Source organism: Phoca vitulina, unplaced genomic scaffold (genome assembly GCF_004348235.1).
Source record: "Phoca vitulina isolate PV1807 unplaced genomic scaffold, GSC_HSeal_1.0 scaffold3, whole genome shotgun sequence".
NCBI classification, from domain to species: domain Eukaryota; kingdom Metazoa; phylum Chordata; class Mammalia; order Carnivora; family Phocidae; genus Phoca; species Phoca vitulina.
The window spans coordinates 9122895-9140987 of NW_022589706.1; the positions used below are offsets into that span (position 1 = coordinate 9122895).

General features: G+C 32.8%; 1 protein-coding gene across 18 annotated transcripts in view; it reads right to left on the minus strand.

Moving 5' to 3' along the window:
• LCORL (ligand dependent nuclear receptor corepressor like) overlaps positions 1 to 18093 on the minus strand; it is a 166282-nt gene that overhangs the window by 107074 nt on the left and 41115 nt on the right. For 12 of the 18 annotated variants that reach the window (XM_032400071.1, XM_032400085.1, XM_032400083.1 and 9 more), the window contains exons 2-4: positions 15840 to 15905; positions 4722 to 4801; positions 3705 to 3834 (exon numbers count right to left, since the gene is read on the minus strand). In XM_032400071.1, coding sequence (XP_032255962.1) covers positions 3705 to 3834; positions 4722 to 4801; positions 15840 to 15905 — 276 coding nt within the window. Of the gene's footprint in view, positions 1 to 1729; positions 1777 to 3704; positions 3835 to 4721; positions 4802 to 10458; positions 10584 to 12936; positions 13037 to 15839; positions 15906 to 17645; positions 17809 to 18093 lie in introns of those variants that run through there. The other 6 variants (XM_032400073.1, XM_032400074.1, XR_004298836.1 and 3 more) reach the window with 6 other exon arrangements.

An 18093-nucleotide genomic window follows, 5' to 3' on the forward strand; every position in this document is an offset into this window, starting at 1 on the left:
ATAATTTAGTTTACATATGATGGGGATACTTTGGAAAAGGCATTTTATATCTATAAGCCTATGTTTCTACACACTTCAAAACAAACTGCCTGATATTCAAACTATACACAGTAATAAACTTAAGTACAAAGTAGGGAAAGATAAACTATATGTACATGCTAATTTAATTTCTTTCTCCAAATAAAACAAGTACTAATACCAGAGCATGTAGAGAAACTGGAAGATACCTGAACAGTTTATTAGTACTCATTCTTATGGTCAAGAAATATTTACTGAAGACAGATATGACAAGTACTTCTAAATACTGAGGATACTGCAATTAACAAAACAAAGTGCCTATTAGCATGGAGCTTTCATTCTACTCTATAGAGAATTTTAGGGTTAACCTCTAGAAGGAATTCAATTCTGAAAAATTTCTCAGGAATATTCAAAACTAGTTAAAAGTTCAGCTCTGTACTAAAATATCACCCTCCCCCATTCTATTTACTCAACCCTGAAGAAGTATTTTTGACTAGCTTTTAATTACAAGGGATTGGCCAAACTGTATTTAGTATATAAGTTTCCTCCAATCTATTATTAAACTTTATAAGGAAACTAATCACTAAAACTGTTTTTAGTTCATTTAAAGGAAGAATGGAAATGTATAGAAATACAGCATTTCTCATAGGTCCTCTCTAGTCTGCCTAATTCGATTAAAATAATTCTAATCCTAGGTGGCTAGTAGAGAATAGGAAGGTTTTTCTACTTAGTACATAAAAGAATCTAGGTGCTTCCCACATAGAACACTTTACAACTTTTTTTTTTTTAACTTCTTGAGGACTCAAATGTTCATAACAGAACTAAAAGACACATTACTTAACTTTTCTGTGTTTCATTGTCTCTACCTGTTAAAATGATAACAAGAGTACCTGTCTCTCTTAACACTGTTTTTGGATTAAATGAGATTAAGGCATAAAAAGGTTTTAGTGCTCAATCAGAACTGATGACCTCAATCATCATCATTATCCTGTGTAGTGGGTTCTTAATAACAGCTTACATTTATCATTATCATCTTCCCAAAATCATAGTGAGGAGAAATAATAAGCTACAATAAATCTATTAAGAGATTTCTTTATATTTTGGCAAGATGATTAACATACATATGTTCCTCAAACTGAGCAAAGGATCAGTATCTGTAAGTATCAGTAACACTAATGTTACTAATATCCAGAATTCCTGAAAATGGCTGAATTTGGGAAATTTTCAGGAATCAAATAAAAGCTTCACCAACAATACGTTTGATCAATATTTTAGTTGTTACTCCAAAGACTCAGAAGTGTTTATTTTTAAAAATATGTTTATGCCTTTTATTTCCATGTAAAGTTAACAGTAGAATTATCTAAACAAATGAAGGAGTTATCATCACTTAAAGATACTGCTATTACCTTTTGGCCTTATCCTAGTTGGATCATACTGGGAAACATCTAAAATTATTTTATTCAAAGAAAATTTAAAAATAAGGAACAAAACAAAACCAAGTAAATGAGTAGAAAAATCCTTACGTTTAATTAAATCTGGAGAATCACGTTGGACTACAAATAAAGGAATTAACAAAGGTAAGACCCCGAAGTAAAGCAAAAAACACTAGTAAGAATCTTTCATTTAAAAACTCTGCAACCCTTCAAAGATCTTGAAGAAAACCAAGATTATCCCCAAATGGAGAGGTCACTAAATATCCATGAACACTCACCCAACCTTTGGTAGGAGACCTCTTGAAGACCCAGATGCTTGAATCAGCTGAAATAGTACCAAGTGTTTTCTGATTACTCTTAATAGGGCAATGGAGCACAGGTTACTCCATACTATCAAAAATTACAGGTCATTATTATTGATAATTCTAGCTACTACCATTACAAATCACTCAAGGAAAAGGAGACTGAGTAATGAGTTCTAAGGTGAGTGAAACTTATTGTGCGCATGTATAAATGTGGATGTTTCTTCCAGTTCTCTTAGTGATAGAAGTCTGATAACATAATTCTTCTTATAAGTGTAAATACACTGGCAGAACAAAATTTTCTAAATTAATGTTATAAAGTTCTTAAAGAAAGCATGTAAAATATTTTTAATATTGGTTCAGATAAAAAATTTCTAGGGATGCCTAGGTGGTTCAGTTGGTTAAGCATCCAACTCTTGATTTTGTCTCAGGTCATGATCTCAGGGTCGTGAGACTGAGCCCCACAACAGGCTCTGTGCCGAATGTGAAGTCCGTTTAAGATTCTCTCTTTTCCTCTCCCTCTGCCCTTCCCCCCACTTGCACTCTCTTTCTCTCTCTCTCAAATAAGTCTATCTTTTAAAAAAATTCTAAAAAAAGAACTTGTTTTTTCAAGACAAATGCCAATTTCTCAACTTAAAGCACTTCAGTAACACACAGGAAAAGATTTTCAGTCTCCTACACTTAAAAAAAAATAAAGTTCTTAACATTAGGGTTTTTTTGTTTTTTGTTTTTAAGATTTATTTGAGAGACAGAAAGAGAGAGAGAACACACAATGCATGGGGGGAGGGGCAGAGAGAGAGAGAGAATCTCAAGCCAACTCCCTACTGAGCGCGGAGCCTGACAAGGGGCTCTGTCTCATAACCCTGAGATCATGACCTGAGCTGAACTCAAGAGTCAGACACTTACTGACTGAGCCACCCAGGTACCCCTTAACTTTAGTTTTTTTAATGTAATGATTCTTCTAATCACAGGATTCTTATATTTCAACATATAAAAGAACTCATAACACTGAGGACTAAACAAAAGCCTCCTTGCTCAAAGATGATGACTATTTTCAACATTATTGGTTAAAATTTGGAAGTTATCAATTTAATAGAAAAATATCCGATCATAACCTAATTTCAAAGAGAAGTAAAGCAGAGTCAACACCTAGATGAAATATAGTAATGTTTTTCTTGATCTCTGGAAAGTGGGAGGCAGAATGATAACTCCTCCCAACCTGCATTCCCCTTATACCATGACTCACTCCAAGGGCCTATGTGGTAAAAATTAAGACACTCTACTACTGCAGAAATTGCCAAGAACAAAAAATGGAAGGTTCTATATTTCTAAATTTTTCTCAAGTAACTAAAATATAAAAAACTACTTCTCTCTGATACATGTGTATCAAGTTAAGGGAACAAGTGAAACAAGCCTCATTTGGTTTAAATAGTTTAGACAGACAGGAAGCAAAAAAGAACATTTGACATTTAATGTTAAGTAAGCATACTCAATCTACCAAAGAAACACTGAAACCCCAAGCCAGCAAATATACTCTAACCTGGCTGATAAATGATTTAACTGTTACATTTCTAAAGACAGCTTTGTAGTATATCTATCACTTACTGAACATGAAAGAACTTTTGAAGTCTTAAGAACAGCAACAAAATAAGGAAGACCAGAGCATAAAAAAAAAATTTCCTGTCTGCCTATAGTAGATGAGGAAAATGTCTGATAAAGTCAGGGAGAGATCTGAGAAAAGAGGGGTGAAAAGGAATGGCCAATAGAAGACTAGCACTACAATAACTGAGAATCCTAATGTCCCTAAAAATATGAAGAAAAACTAAAGATAAAAAATAATAATAAAAAATGGAATTAAGACTGGCATAAAAAAAAAACTTGTGTGTGAGAAAAATACAAACATTCTAGATCTCTACTGCTAATTTTGAATGACAAGGTATACCAATATTACCTTTCTTTCGAAAGAGTGCATTTAGGTAATTTTCTGCTTGGCATTCAATCTTTTCAGTGTTGGACTGGCCCTGAGATGATAGTTCCTCCGTTGGTGTTGACTGTGAAGAATCAAGAGATGGTATACAATCCTAAAATTATAAGAAAGCAACATAAAAAAATCAGTTTTAATTATACATGCAATTTCATTAAAAATAGCAAAAAAAATATTCTCTAAATGCTCATTTGTTCTATTTTACAAATTATATAGAGAGAACATAAAATTTGGGACAGGAGTGAGGAGAAAAGAAATTTAGCTCTGATACCAAATTAGCTTTATTTCTTAGTAAACTATAGCCAAAAAAAGGGGGGAGGAAGTGTGGATAAAATGCATTGCTGAATAAATTCACTATATAGCATGCCAGTAATGAGAGTTTTAACAACAAAATAGGTATGTTTACCCACTAATCTGACCAAAATGGGTACAGGTTCTCAAGTTCTCATTTCTTCCCAGCCTTTCTCACAATAGTAAAGAATTAGGACTTCCCGCCATACAAGAAGATGCTGCTTGTCTAGTTTATGCCGTTTATAGTAGACACTATTTAATCATTTACCAGGAAATAATTCTGATATCCAAAAGACTTCAAGAGAGTAAAAGGCTAAAAAGTAGTACCACATTATCCTCCAACTATAGATTCCTAAGAAATCAGACTATAGGGTGGTCTCAAACCAAGCTAGGCCTCCAAGCTCACCACTGTCTACCTAAATTCAAAACAGATCTAAACTGAACTTCATAAGTCAGGGAGCTATAAGGAAGAAATGTGAAATAAGCAAAAAAGATGAGTGTTTTGTGATTTCACCTGCAAGTTAAGCTAAATGTTAGACTTCTAACATAAGACTTTAAAATATTCTTCTCATTACCAAAATCAAGTATTTAAATTTCCACTGTAAGTTATCAATTTTCAGAACAAATTAAGTTAAAAAAATTGTTACAATTGTGCGATTAGTTTAGAAATAATTTCGTAGCACTAAAACTTACACTGACTGCTTCTCTCTGTAGGTTACAAAATGAACATTTTTCATCCATAGACCAGTCAGTCAGCTCTTCTGGTTCACAGTCTTTAAAAGAGGGAAAAATATTCATTAAATACACTAACTTTATTCAAACAAATAAAATTACCACTCTCCACAGCAATGGCTCATATAAAAAAAACTAACTACTAATAGTAAGGGGAAAAGGCCTGACTTTAAAATTAAAGTGATGACATCTAGAAAGAAATAAACAGAGAAGGCTGTAAGGAGAGTAATTTTGCACTATTATGGGACAAAGTAGCAAGAACAATGAGCTGGTTATAAATTTATTTTCTAACAATAGGGTTTTAAGTATCATCTAACCTAAAAGATTCAATTTATCATTAATTTTTAATTTTCACTATGAAAGAAATCAAAACAAGGAGGTATGGGGAAAAATAAATTTTACACATCATGAAAGCAACATAAAACAGAGAAATGGAGTAGAGCACCAGAAAAGCCCACAGATTTGAGAAAATGAAATGCTGTTCCAAAAAAAAAAAAAAAGTAGAAATCCATAGCTAAGAAGTCCAATCAGATTTTTATTGTATTGTTTAAAGGTGTTGTTGTAAAAGTTCGAGTAAAAGGCAGGTAAACAAGCCTTTATTCAACACAAAACATGAATTCTTTTCCACAAGAATGTTTCATATAATCCAACTGTAGTAATGTATTAGAAAGTTTGTGCAAAACAAACATTTTATGATGAAGAAATTTTATGACAATATAACAACACTGCCAACCTAACTATACTTGGTACAGACAGTGATTTTTCAAACTTACTCCTTGCAGTAAAACTCCCCTTAATTTCCTTTCCCAAATAAATTCCTATATAGAACCTCTAATATATGAAACAATTATCATCTGAGGCAGTTACACAGGTACTAATTTGAAAAGCACCAGTATACCACAGTTATTTTCTTTCATACTTTTGAAATAAGTAAGCTGAATACATGTTTATGTTAAACTACACAGAAAATAAGCTTACCTTTTTTGGAATGGTAATAAATAAGTACCAGTTAGGATCAGCCCCCAAGAAATTCTTGCATCAATTGAGATATACAAGTCAGAATAGAAGATAATGTAATCTGTTGGAGTATAAAAGTGTAGTGACAGCTCCCTTTGGCTTTGGCAATGGTCTAGAAATATTCCTAATATTTATCCAAACTTAGAAATGGTAGGAAATGGGAGCATGAGACCCAGCATAGGGTAATGGAAAGATAATTGGATTTAAAGTCTCCATCTGGAGTAGAACCTACTCGTTGTAACCTTGTCAAGTTACAAAGTTTTTGTTTTAATTTCTATATCTATAAAATAAAGATCCCATCACCTAACTTACTTGTGGATCAAATGAAAAAAGTGAGAAAATATTTTATAAACTATAAAACACCATGCAAAGGCTAGTTACTAAAAAAGCAGGATCATCAGTCATTATTTTTTAAATCCTGCACAATCACAAATGTATTTAAAACGGTTAATTTGCAGAAGACAGATAATTTTAATATACCAGTTTAAGAAAACTAATCATTTTTTTTTGCAAATGACCTGATAAATCAAAAAGTTTAAGCAATCTAAACAATTAAAAACCCAGAACTGTAGTTATGCAGGTTTATAATTTTCTTCAACCCTTTGGCCTGTCACTATAGTTAGAATAATACATTCACACTCTTGAATGTGGAATTGCGCAATGTCTCTTACTAGGAAGGCAGAGCTTTCTGATTAGTAGAATGAATGTGGGGAAAGTGACGTATATATTCCAAGCTGAGGCTTTAAAAGGTATGGCAAGTTACCCCAGTTCTCTTGAGTTTCAACCATCCAACATGAAAAGAATTTGCCCCACACAGCTATTACTCCTTCAGACTGGGACCTGCAGTCATCAGAAGTGATCCCTGAAGTCCAGTGAATCAAATCACCCATAAGGATGCAACAGATTTTAGAGCTATTTGTTAGGCAGTATTACTGTGCAAAAACTTGACTCATATGCTAAGCATAACAATTTTGGTACATCAAGGAAATCTTACTGCTTTTTTTTTATTATGGCTTCATGAATAAAAGATATGAAAGGAATCTAGCATTAGAATTTTTTAAAAATAGCTGGTAGTCCTGGAAAAGAGGTATTTTTGAAAAATCACTGTAAGGTTTCATGAAGTTTTAGTGATAAATATGTTGAATCAAGGAACAACAACTTTGGAATAATTAAAACAATTACCAGTTGTAAGATAAAATTGGGCATGCTGAGATTATCCCATTTATTTTAGTTATTTTAGAAGTTCTTCAAGGAAACATTAATTAAAATAAATGCCTATATGGTTAAATAAATGGCAATGAATAATCAACAATTATATAAATGCCATTAAATTTTGCTGGGTAAAAAAATCTACAACTTTACTTACCAATATTTAATAACTATTCTTTCTACAGAACTTTTGATTTTGAGTCCAAATAAATGATGCTGAGATACATCATTTTATTTATTGGAAAACAAATTTTGAAAAATCAACTCTAGGCCAGATTTCTCTGTCCAGGTTATCTTTTCATGTCATAAAAGTTAAGTAAATACTACAGACTTATTTTATTTCTCAAACAAAATATGATAATAAATCAGATATCCCTAAAATACATTGTCTCTCATTTTGCAATTTTAATACATGAAGTTGTATAAGCTCAAAAGGATCAAATTATGTACCTTACAGAAATAGTCTTATTAATGAAAGGCAATGTCATAATGAAAACTAATAGTAGGGTGTCTGGGTGGTTCAGTCTGTTAAGTGCCTTCAGCTCAGGTCATGATCCCAGGGTCCTGGGACTGAGCCCCGCATCAGGCTCCCTGGTCAGCGGGAAGCCTGCTTCTCCCTCTCTCCCTCTGCCTGCCACTCCCCTTGCTTATGTTTTCTCTGTCAAATGAATAAATAAAATCTTTAAAAAAAAGGGGGGGGGGAGAAAAGAAAGGAAAACTAATAGTAAATGACTAACAAAAGATCAACCTTTTAACCATGGATATATATTTGTGGTCAAAGTCTGGTTCCAATCATTTTACCTAATCTGTCTTGGAAAGATAACAGACTTTGAAATTAAAAAGCCTTGGTACTGAGATATCTTTCCAAATACTAGATGTGGCCTTTGGCAAGTTACTTTCTCTGGGCTTCAATTTCCTCATCTGTTAAAATGAGGATAATGATTGCATCTTAAGGCTGTAGTAAAAATTAAATAAGAACATATGCAGAACACCTAACAAGTTCAATAGGTGTTACTTTCATTTTCTTTTAGATAATTGTACTTCTTTTGAACATTTTTATTCTCTTTTGTACACTTTCACCCTAAGAAATAAATTTAAAGTTCCCAAAGACAAAGCCCAATGAAAAGTGAAAAAAGAGAATACTGAAATAGATTTCTCATGAAGGTCATGAAAAAGTGGTTATAACTATGTTGATTTTGAGGAAAGATACTGAACAGTGGGCAATGTTACTGAAAAATAATTTTTCATTTAAAACTACGTATTAACTATACTGAAAACTACAAAGGAGAAAAAAAAAACTATTTGTAATCCCATCATCCAGAGATAATGATTAACATTTTGCAATATATCCTTCTAGTTTATATTCTATGCCTTTTTAAAAATTAGCATTAGCTGATTCTTTGAAAATATCAATAAAATCGATAAACCTTTACCCAGCCTAACCAAGTAAAAAAAGAAAAAATATCAGATATTAAAATGGGCCATCACTGTTGATTCTATGAATAATAAAAAAATAACAAAAATACTATAATATTGTTGCCCACAAATTTGGTAACTTCAGATGAAATGGACAAATTCCTTGAAAGACACTATCTACCAAATCTCACATAAGAAATAATAAATCATCTCAATAGGACTATATCTATTAAAAAAAATTAAATCAGGGACGCCTGGGTGGCTTAGTTGGTTAAGCATCTGCCTTCGTCTCAGATCATGATCCCAGGGTCCTGGGATCAAGTCCTGCATTGGGCTCCTTGCTCAGCGGGGAGCCTGCTTCTCCCACTGCCTGAGGTTCACCCTACTTGTGTGCACTCTCTCTCTCTTTCTCTCTCTGACAAATAAAATCTTTTAAAAAATTAAATCAGCAATTAATAACCTTCTAAAACAGAAAGCTCCAACCCAGATGGTTTCTCTATAATCTGTTCCAGAAAACAAAAGCAGAAGTATTTCCTCATTCTATCATTATTACTATCTATCATCATTATCCAAGTACCAAAAACGGACTGAACACCTCACCCAAGAAGATATGCAGATAGCAAATAAGCTTATGACAAGATGCTCAATAGCATATCCCATTAGAGAACTGAAAATTAAGATGAGCTACCACTACACACCTACTAGAATGGCTTAAGTCTGAAACATGGACAACGTCATATGCTGGTGTGGATGCAGATCAAAAGGAACTTCAATTCATTGCTGGTGAGAACACAAAATGGTATGGCCAATTTTGAAGATAGTCTTACAGTTTCTTCAAAGTTTAACAGAATCTTTCCATACTATCTAGCAATGGTGCTCCTAGGTATTTAGGCAAATGAGTTGAAAAGTTGTATCTATACAAAACCTTGCCCACAAATGTTTAAAGCAGATTTATTAATAGTTACCAAAACTTGGAAGCAAACCAGATGCCTTTCAAGTAGATCAATGGATAAGTAAACTATGCTACATCCACCCAGTGCAGTATTATTCAGTAATAAAAAGAAATGAGCTATGATGCCATGAAAAGACAGAGAGGAAACTTACATGCATATTATTCAGTGAAAGAAGTGAGTCTGAAAAAACTAAATACTGTATGATTTCAACTATATGACATTATGAAGAAGAAAAAACAAAAGAGACAGTAAAAAGAGCAGTGTTTGACATGGGTTGGAGACGGGAAATAACTAAAAAGCTGGATCTGACATTAGTGGTAGCGATATTTTTCTAGGTATATCTCCTAGGGCAAAGGAAACAAAAGCAAAAATAAACTATTGGGACTACATCAAAATAAAAAGCTTCTGCAGAGCAAAGGAAACCATCAACAAAGCAGAAAGGCAACCTACTGATTTTTAGGGCAGTGAAACTATTGTATAGAATACTATAATGTGGATATATGACTACGAATTTGCCAAAATGCACGCTACTGTACAACACCCACAGACTTAGCTAATGTAAACTATGGGGGCTTTAAGTAATAAAATACATCAATATTGGCTCAACAATTCTAACAAATGTACAACAGTAATGGAAAATATTAATATAGAGAAACCTTGGAGGGGGGAGGGTATATGGGAAATCTTTGTACTTTCTTCTCGATTTTTTCTGTAAATTTAAACTGCTTTAAAAAATGCTATTTATTTTAAAAATTAGGATATTATACACATGCTTATTTGTCACAAATATTTCCTATGCTCAAATATACTTCTAAATAATTTTTAATAAATAAGCATGGTCCATCAAACAGATACATAACTTACTTAATAAATATCCTATTGTTGGATATTTAGCCTGTTTCTCTAATCTTGGTATTGCAAGCAGCATGATGAATACACTCAGATAAGTTTTTGTGTGCACATTGATAAGAGCTAATATAATTTATATAACTATAAAATAGAGCAGTATTAGATTCTCTGGTTTTAAAATAAATAATCAATCCATCTTGGAAAACTACTGACTTAATACTAGGCCATGAATTCCTAGAAGAGATCCTACTTACTCATTTTTCTTTCCTCACTGCTCATCACAATTCCCGACACAAAATAAGCAGCCAAAATAGTTCATCTAACAAAAGAGGCAAGAATACACAATAGGGAAAAGACAGTCTCTTCAATAAATGCTGGGAAAATTGGGCAGCTACTTGTAAAAGATGAAACTGGACCACTTTTTCAGATTATACACACAAACTCAAAATGGATTGAAGACCTAAATGTGAGACCTGAAACCATAAAAATCCTAAAAGAGAACATAAGCAGCAATTTCTCTGACCTAGTCATAGCAATATTTTTCTAGATATATCTCCTAGGGCAAAGGAAACAAAAGTAAACTATTGGGACTACATCAAAATAAAAAGCTTCTGCAGAGCAAAGAAAACCATCAACAAAGTAGAAAGACAACCTACTGAACGGGAAAAGATATTTGTAAATAATATGCCTGATAAAAGGTTAAGAGGTTAACATCCAAAATAGATAAAGAACTTATTCAACTCAATACCAAAAAAAACCCAACCAACTAAAAAATGAGCAGAGGACCGAAACAGACATTTTTTCAAAGAAGATATACAGATAGCCAAATGGCACGTGAAAATATCCTCAACATCATTCATCATCAGGGAAATGCAAATCAAAACCACAATCAGATATAACCTTTTATCTGTCAGAATGGCTAAAATCAAAAAGGCAAATAAGTGATGGGTATTAAGGAGGGCACTTGTGATGAGTACTGGTTGCTGTATGTAAGTGATAAATCACTAAATTCTATACCTGAAACTAAACACTGTATGTTAACTAAAAAGAATTTAAATAAAGACTTGAAAAAAAAGGGTAAGAAATAACAAGAGTTGGAGAGGATGTGGAGAAAAAGAAACTCTTGTACGCTGTTAGTGGGAAGACAAATTGGTACACCAGTGTGGAAAACAGTATGGAGGTTCCTCAAAAAATTAAAAATAGAAATACCGTATGATCCAATAATTCCACTACTGGGTATTTACCCAAAGAAAACAAAAACACTAACTCAAAAAGATATATGCACCCCTATGTTTATTGCAGCATTATTTACAATAACCAAGATATAGGAAGCAATCCAGTGTCCATCAATAGATGAATGGAAAAGGAAGATGTAAGGCTAAACACACACACACACACACACACACACTCTCTCTCTCTCTCACAGGAATATTACACAGCCTTAAAAAAAGGATGAGACTGTGACATTTGCAAGAGCATGGATGGATCCCAAGAGTATTACGTAACTGAAATAAGTGAGACCAAGAAAGACAGATACCATATGATTTTACTCATGTGGAATCTAAATCAAATGAGTACACTAAAAACTGAACTGGACCTATAAATACACAGAATAAACTGATGGTTACCAGAGGGAAGGGGAGGGTGTAGGGAGGATGGGCAAAATGGACTAAGGGGAGTAGGAGATAACAGGCTTCCAGTTATGGAATGAATAAGTCACAGGAATAAAGGCACAGCATAGAGAATATAGTTAATGACGTAATAGCAGTGTATGGTGACAGATGACAGCTATACTTTTGGTGAGCACAGCATAACATGTAGAGAAGTTGAATCACTATGTTGCAACACCTGAAATCAATGTAACATTGTGTGTCAACTATACTCATATAAAAAAATTTTTTAATGTTTTACCTAATAAATCTTATTAAAAAGTAGTTTTGTTGTCTCTATCATCATAGTGTTTACAGTTGAAAAAAAGATATTAAGTCAAAAATAGTGAATTTCAGTCAGTGGTACACTCAGGGGTCAGCAAACCTTTTTCTATAGTAAGTATTTTAGGTTTTGTAGGCCATACAACCTGCCACATCATTCAACTCTACTGTTGTGGTAAAAAAAAAAAAAAAAAAGCAGCCATTGACAATGTTTCAACAAATGAGAGGGGATGTTTTCAATAAAACCTTATTAACTGAACAATTAAATTTGAACTTCACGTAATTTTCATATGTCACTAAATGTTAATCTTTTTATTTTTTCAACTATTTAAAAATGTAAAAATTATTCTTAGCCCACAGGCCATTCAAAAACAGTAAACAAGCTGGATTTGGCCCATATGCTATAGCTTGAAGAACTCTGACATAATCTCCCCCTTTGGATCTATCAGTTTACACAGGTCGACCACACTCTTTCCAAATTTTTGTAAATATCCATAGTCATGGCAAGTAAATCAGATGATTCCCACAGGTGAAAGAAACCAGCTCACAAATAAGACATGAGAAAGGACTGACTAAAGTAGAAAAAAAGAGGGAATTTTTGCTTAAAAGTGCTGTGGCATCAGGAAAAATAAGTTTTGGAGAGATGAGAAGGAAGAGAGGCACAGAATGTAAGGAACTTTTCTGGGCATACATAAAAGTTTGAAGTTTATGACATTCAAACCTTCTTTGGAGACTCCCCCCACCCCCCGCCAAAATAATAGTTATATTTTCCCCAAAAGGAGAGAAAGTCACAAAACATACCAAAGAAGATAGAAAACAGGGGCTTCTGTTTCGTTTCCAACAAAACAAAAATTAGCACCACTCAAACGCTTCCTTCAAACCATTCAATCTGGAGGTGGTTCTGAATCAAATTCAAGAATTAAAATACAAACCTCTCAAAACATTAATGTATATGATACAAAAGTCTTAAACTTAAAAATATGCTCTGTGCCACAGTTGATTTTTTAAGGTAGCAAATATGAAATTTAGAATATATTTTCCACAGAAACAGCAGTAGGTATGCAATGTAGTCTATCTAAATTAATGCATTATAAAATTAAAATACTATGTATTTAATTTTATAACAAAAAATAATTTAGAATAATATACAAGAATCCTTTGCTAGCCAATATATTTGGTTTCTGAGTTTTGGAAAGTGAGTTAACAAAGGTTCAGATTTCCAATGATTCATCTAAAAACATACACTAATCTATTTGATTCCTGCATATAGATTTGCATAGTGAGAAATACTTACCCAGCATCTAAATATTAAACCATTTTTAACAATGGCAACTACAAAGAAAGCATACTTATTTATAAGAGGATAAGAAAGAAGATGGAGATGTCTATAATGCATAGTTTCTACAGAGCCTTTTCAAGAGGCTCTACACTTTTGATAGTACTGATTTAATTTCCCTCAAAATGTATGACTGTCTTCATCCTTGCACAGATACAGATTTATTGCAGTAATTAATATCACCATTCTTAAGGCTACAATTTAATTAGATGCTATTTTTTAATTCAAAAAAGGAAATAAAAGGAGGAAGAATTTACCTAAGAAACCTGGAGGAAGAATATTTGGGGTAAACTAAGGCAATGAATATGTGTCTATACGCAAGTTTCAAAGCTTAGCTAATTTTGTTAACTCCCCCCACCAAAAAAAAGCACTAAAAAGGGCATAAAGTACAAGATCTATCTGAATTTAAATAAACTGAATGAGATATACAGCAATGGGTTATTAAATTAAATAAGTAATTATAAATAGATCTACAATGAAATACTGTGCAGCCATTAAGAAAGATGGTCTAGACTTAATATACCCAAATGATATACCAGTGAACACAACAGGCACAGAAATTACACATACTGTGCATATAGTATATACTACTATAATTAAAGAACAAATACAAACGTAGATCTTATATTTACATAAAAATGTTTAAAAGTTATCTATGGATCATGGGAGTAGGGGTAATTTTTTCTTTCTGGCTTATCTGTATTCTTGAATTTCCTAAAATAAACATACAACTTGTATACTAAAGAAGTACTAGTCTAAAAACAAAATACAAAGCATTTATTTCCTTAGAACATTCTGCCCTTTGTATAATAAACAATTTCTGAAGGAACATAAATATATACAGATATATACAACTATATAAATAAACACATGTAAGTGGGGGAAGCAACAGGCTGAGTCACAAGCTGTAATTTGGGTTGTCAGAAGGCAACTAAGTATAATGCTGACTTCTGACATGAATGAGGACAGCAGGTTAAGAACGGAAGGCTGAAGAAATGTCAGGCTTAGGTTAAATTCTTGTTTTTTTTAGATTTTTCCTTTGTTCATTTGTAAGCTCAGAAAAATATGTGAAACTACAATTAGAATTGCTAAAAAATATATCAGGTAAAAATAATTCAGTGTTGAATTATGATAAGATGAGAAATGATTAAAGTTAAGAGAAATTAAAAAAATGATCTTAGCCAGAAGAATGATAAAACACTAGAACAAGCACATTTTGGAGTCTCCATTCTTAAAGTCATGTTTTACATGGATATCAATTCATCTCAGCGAAGACAGGTGGTTGGGACAAATGATCTTTCATAGATACTTTCAGATCTATGATTCCTAACTCAATTATTCTGCTCAACATTAATGAAGAATGGGCAGAAAACTTTTGACTACTCCACCATCATTCCCTCACCTCAACAGACTTATTTACACAGAAGAGAGAAGCACCTTTAGAGATGTCTTGGGTCTTGGTAGAATGGAAGGTACCATAGTAGAATAGAAGATAAAAGTGGACATAAAACAGACCAGATACAAGATTCAGAAATAATTCAATCAAAACTGAAGTAGAAAATCTATACCAGCGTTACCTATTTTGTGAATAAACTGTACTATAAAATTTCAGAGGTCTACAAAAGCGTTCTCCTACTGCTCTACATTTCCAAGCAAGCAATAAAACAACTAAACTATGGTATCACAGCAATCATATCACAAATCAAAATCTTCCACTAGGATTTATGCTACAGCATTTGAAAGAAGTGTCTAATAAATAGCATTATACATAAATATAAAACTCTGAACACACATGGTGGGATTTCTCAGAGCGACAATCTGATTTCCAGGCTACCTGTTTCATGAGCAACAGGAAATATTTACTTAATTGAACCCTTTGAAATCCTCTTTAAGAATAAGCAAGGGTTGGGGCGCCTGGGTGGCTCAGTCAGTTAAGTGTCTGCCTTTGGCTCAGGTCATGATCCCGGGGCCTGGGACTGAGCCCTGCGTCAGGCTCCCTGCTCAGTGGGGAGCCTGCTTCTCCCTCTCCCTCTGCCTGCCACTCTGCCTATCTGTGCTCTCTTTCTGTCAAATAAATAAATAAAATCTTTAAAAAAAAAAAAAGAATAAGCAAGGGTACGTTACAATAAAAATTAAATTTCACCATTAAGCCAAAAACAAGCTTCACTTTCCATTTTGGTCAGTGTACTAAAGATTATGATAACGTTATATAATAACAAAAACAATATTTAGATCACTTTATTTAAAAATACTAATTAAACAAGACCACAAATTCATGTTTAATGTAAAGTTAGCACAGAACAACCATTTTTCTTTGTTAAATGGGACAGAAAGTCACAATTTTAAAATAAAACTTAAAAAGCATTACCTTCAAATAAGCTGAGGTCTCTTCGTAGCCGTGGTCCATAAAGCCCTTCTAAAATACTCTCAAAACCTGTGTTGTAAAAGAGAGAAAAGTATATAACCTACTGGAAAAGTTAAATTTCACAATAATCAAAAACCATAATCCCAAATGAATTAGAAAATTATAAATTTAACTAACTATGAGGCGTCATTTTTCCTTTAGGTGAATTAAGCTGAACTAGGCAATACACAAAACAGTAAACAATCATACAATGACTATCAGAAATTACATGATTGTGAAGAATTTAAAATATTCAAATGTAAATATTCACTACTAAAACAAGTAAACATCTTTGTTATTTAGAAATATTCCAAGGTTGAAATATTATAGGCAGATTTTTTTGGTAATAATTTTGTAGAGGAGAAGAATGAAAAAAGACACGTATTACATTCCAGTTTATGTCTGTAAAAAAAATGTTAACATAAAACAAAGTAGCATCTTTAACCTCAGTTACAAGAATAAGTAAATGAGTATCAATGGGGAGAAAATCTTGCTGTGAAAAGTATGATGTACAAAATTTAAACCTACATACTTATAAAAATTAGAACACAATAATTTGTTCATGGCTATGGACTACCTTGTTTTAAGGAAAAAAATACCAAAAATCTTGTCAAGTTAACAAGAATCATGAATTTGAAAGAGTATTCTACCTTTTGGATATACTGATTTTAATATTTTACAATTTTCTTTTTGAAGCCTGTATCTTACTCAATTTTAAGCAGCTTACTGATAAAGTAAAAAGCATCCCAAGACAAATGACCAGGATGGTAAAAAAGGAAACCAAAAAAAGGAATGAATTTAAGAGTGCTTAAATTAGGGAAGAAGAAAAAAAAAAAGGTAGCATGATAGGTATGAAAAATGAAAGGTAAAGATTTTTTTCAGTGGTATTCCTAAATTGTAAAACAATGGAAATACTTCTACAGAAATGTTTCATAAATCATAAAATGCTTTAAAAAACATTTCAACATCTTTGAAATCAATATGCATATTAAAATCAATGGTGTGTTATAGCCAGAGTGGCAACATTTTTTCATTTAGTAAAATGTGAAGAAATGATGCAACTTAAAATTAATGATGCCTTAGATTTGACAAAATAATGTAGTTATCATAGTACTTAGTAAATATGTAGTTAATAAAATCTTTGTGAAATGATTCAGTACTAGTTCCTATAAGTGGAAATTTCAGGCAGAAAAGTGAATGAATCATCATCAGAGAGAGCTTTCAAGAATGCTATATAAAAGACTTTCATATTAGGTAAAGACTCAGACTGAAAGAACCCCAAATCTTTATTACTAAGATATTTTATTTATCAATGTGCTCCAAAAACACTGTAAACAACTATTTTAAGATGTTATCTGTATTATATTGGACAAAATATCATGCCCCCCCTCCTTACAAGCCTACTGAATTTAAGTGTTGCACATTTCCTAGATTTAAGTCTGAAATGAAGAAGGCAAACAAGGACTTACACTTTTGTTCTACTGGGCTTCTAGGCTCCTCCCTAGATAAGACCAAGGTCTTATGTATATCCTATTAAGATTTAGTCATAGTACATAGTGTTGGTGCTACTGAAAAGTTTTGTTTCTTGTAGGTTGATAGAAACATAATTGGTGTTTGTATATTGACTCTGTTATCTAGCGACATTGCTAAATTCTCTAATTATAATAATTCATCTGGATACTCTATGTACACAAATACAACATCTATAAATAATAGTAGTTTTGTTTTTTCCTTTCCAATCCTTACTGCTTTCTTTTTTCCTGTTCTTACCTTACTGCCTTAGCTAGGACCTCCATTATTATGATGCTGAAAATTAGTGATGATAGCAGACATCCTCGACTTTGTGAAAATTAATAAAAGGAAATCTCATTTTTGGAGTCAGGAGGCCAGCAGGGGGAGCTCTCACATCTTACCACTGGTTGTCAACTGCAGACTCAAAGAAAGAGAGGGATCTTGCATGTGGATACTACTTGACTGTCCCAGAGGGAGGAAAAAAGGGTTTCCTCCTCCCCTGGCAGCAGTTCAACCAATGAGAGACTGTCACAGTTCTGCTAATGAAAGGCCACTCTACTCTGAACTCCTAGTGTAAGAGCCCACCCAGCTTCCCTCCTTTTCTCTTTAAATAAACCTGTTCAGGGTACTTGCCTATGGTTTTGCCATATCTTGCTTGTCCAGGATGGCAATTTTCTGCTATTACTGAATAAATCCATCTTTTGCT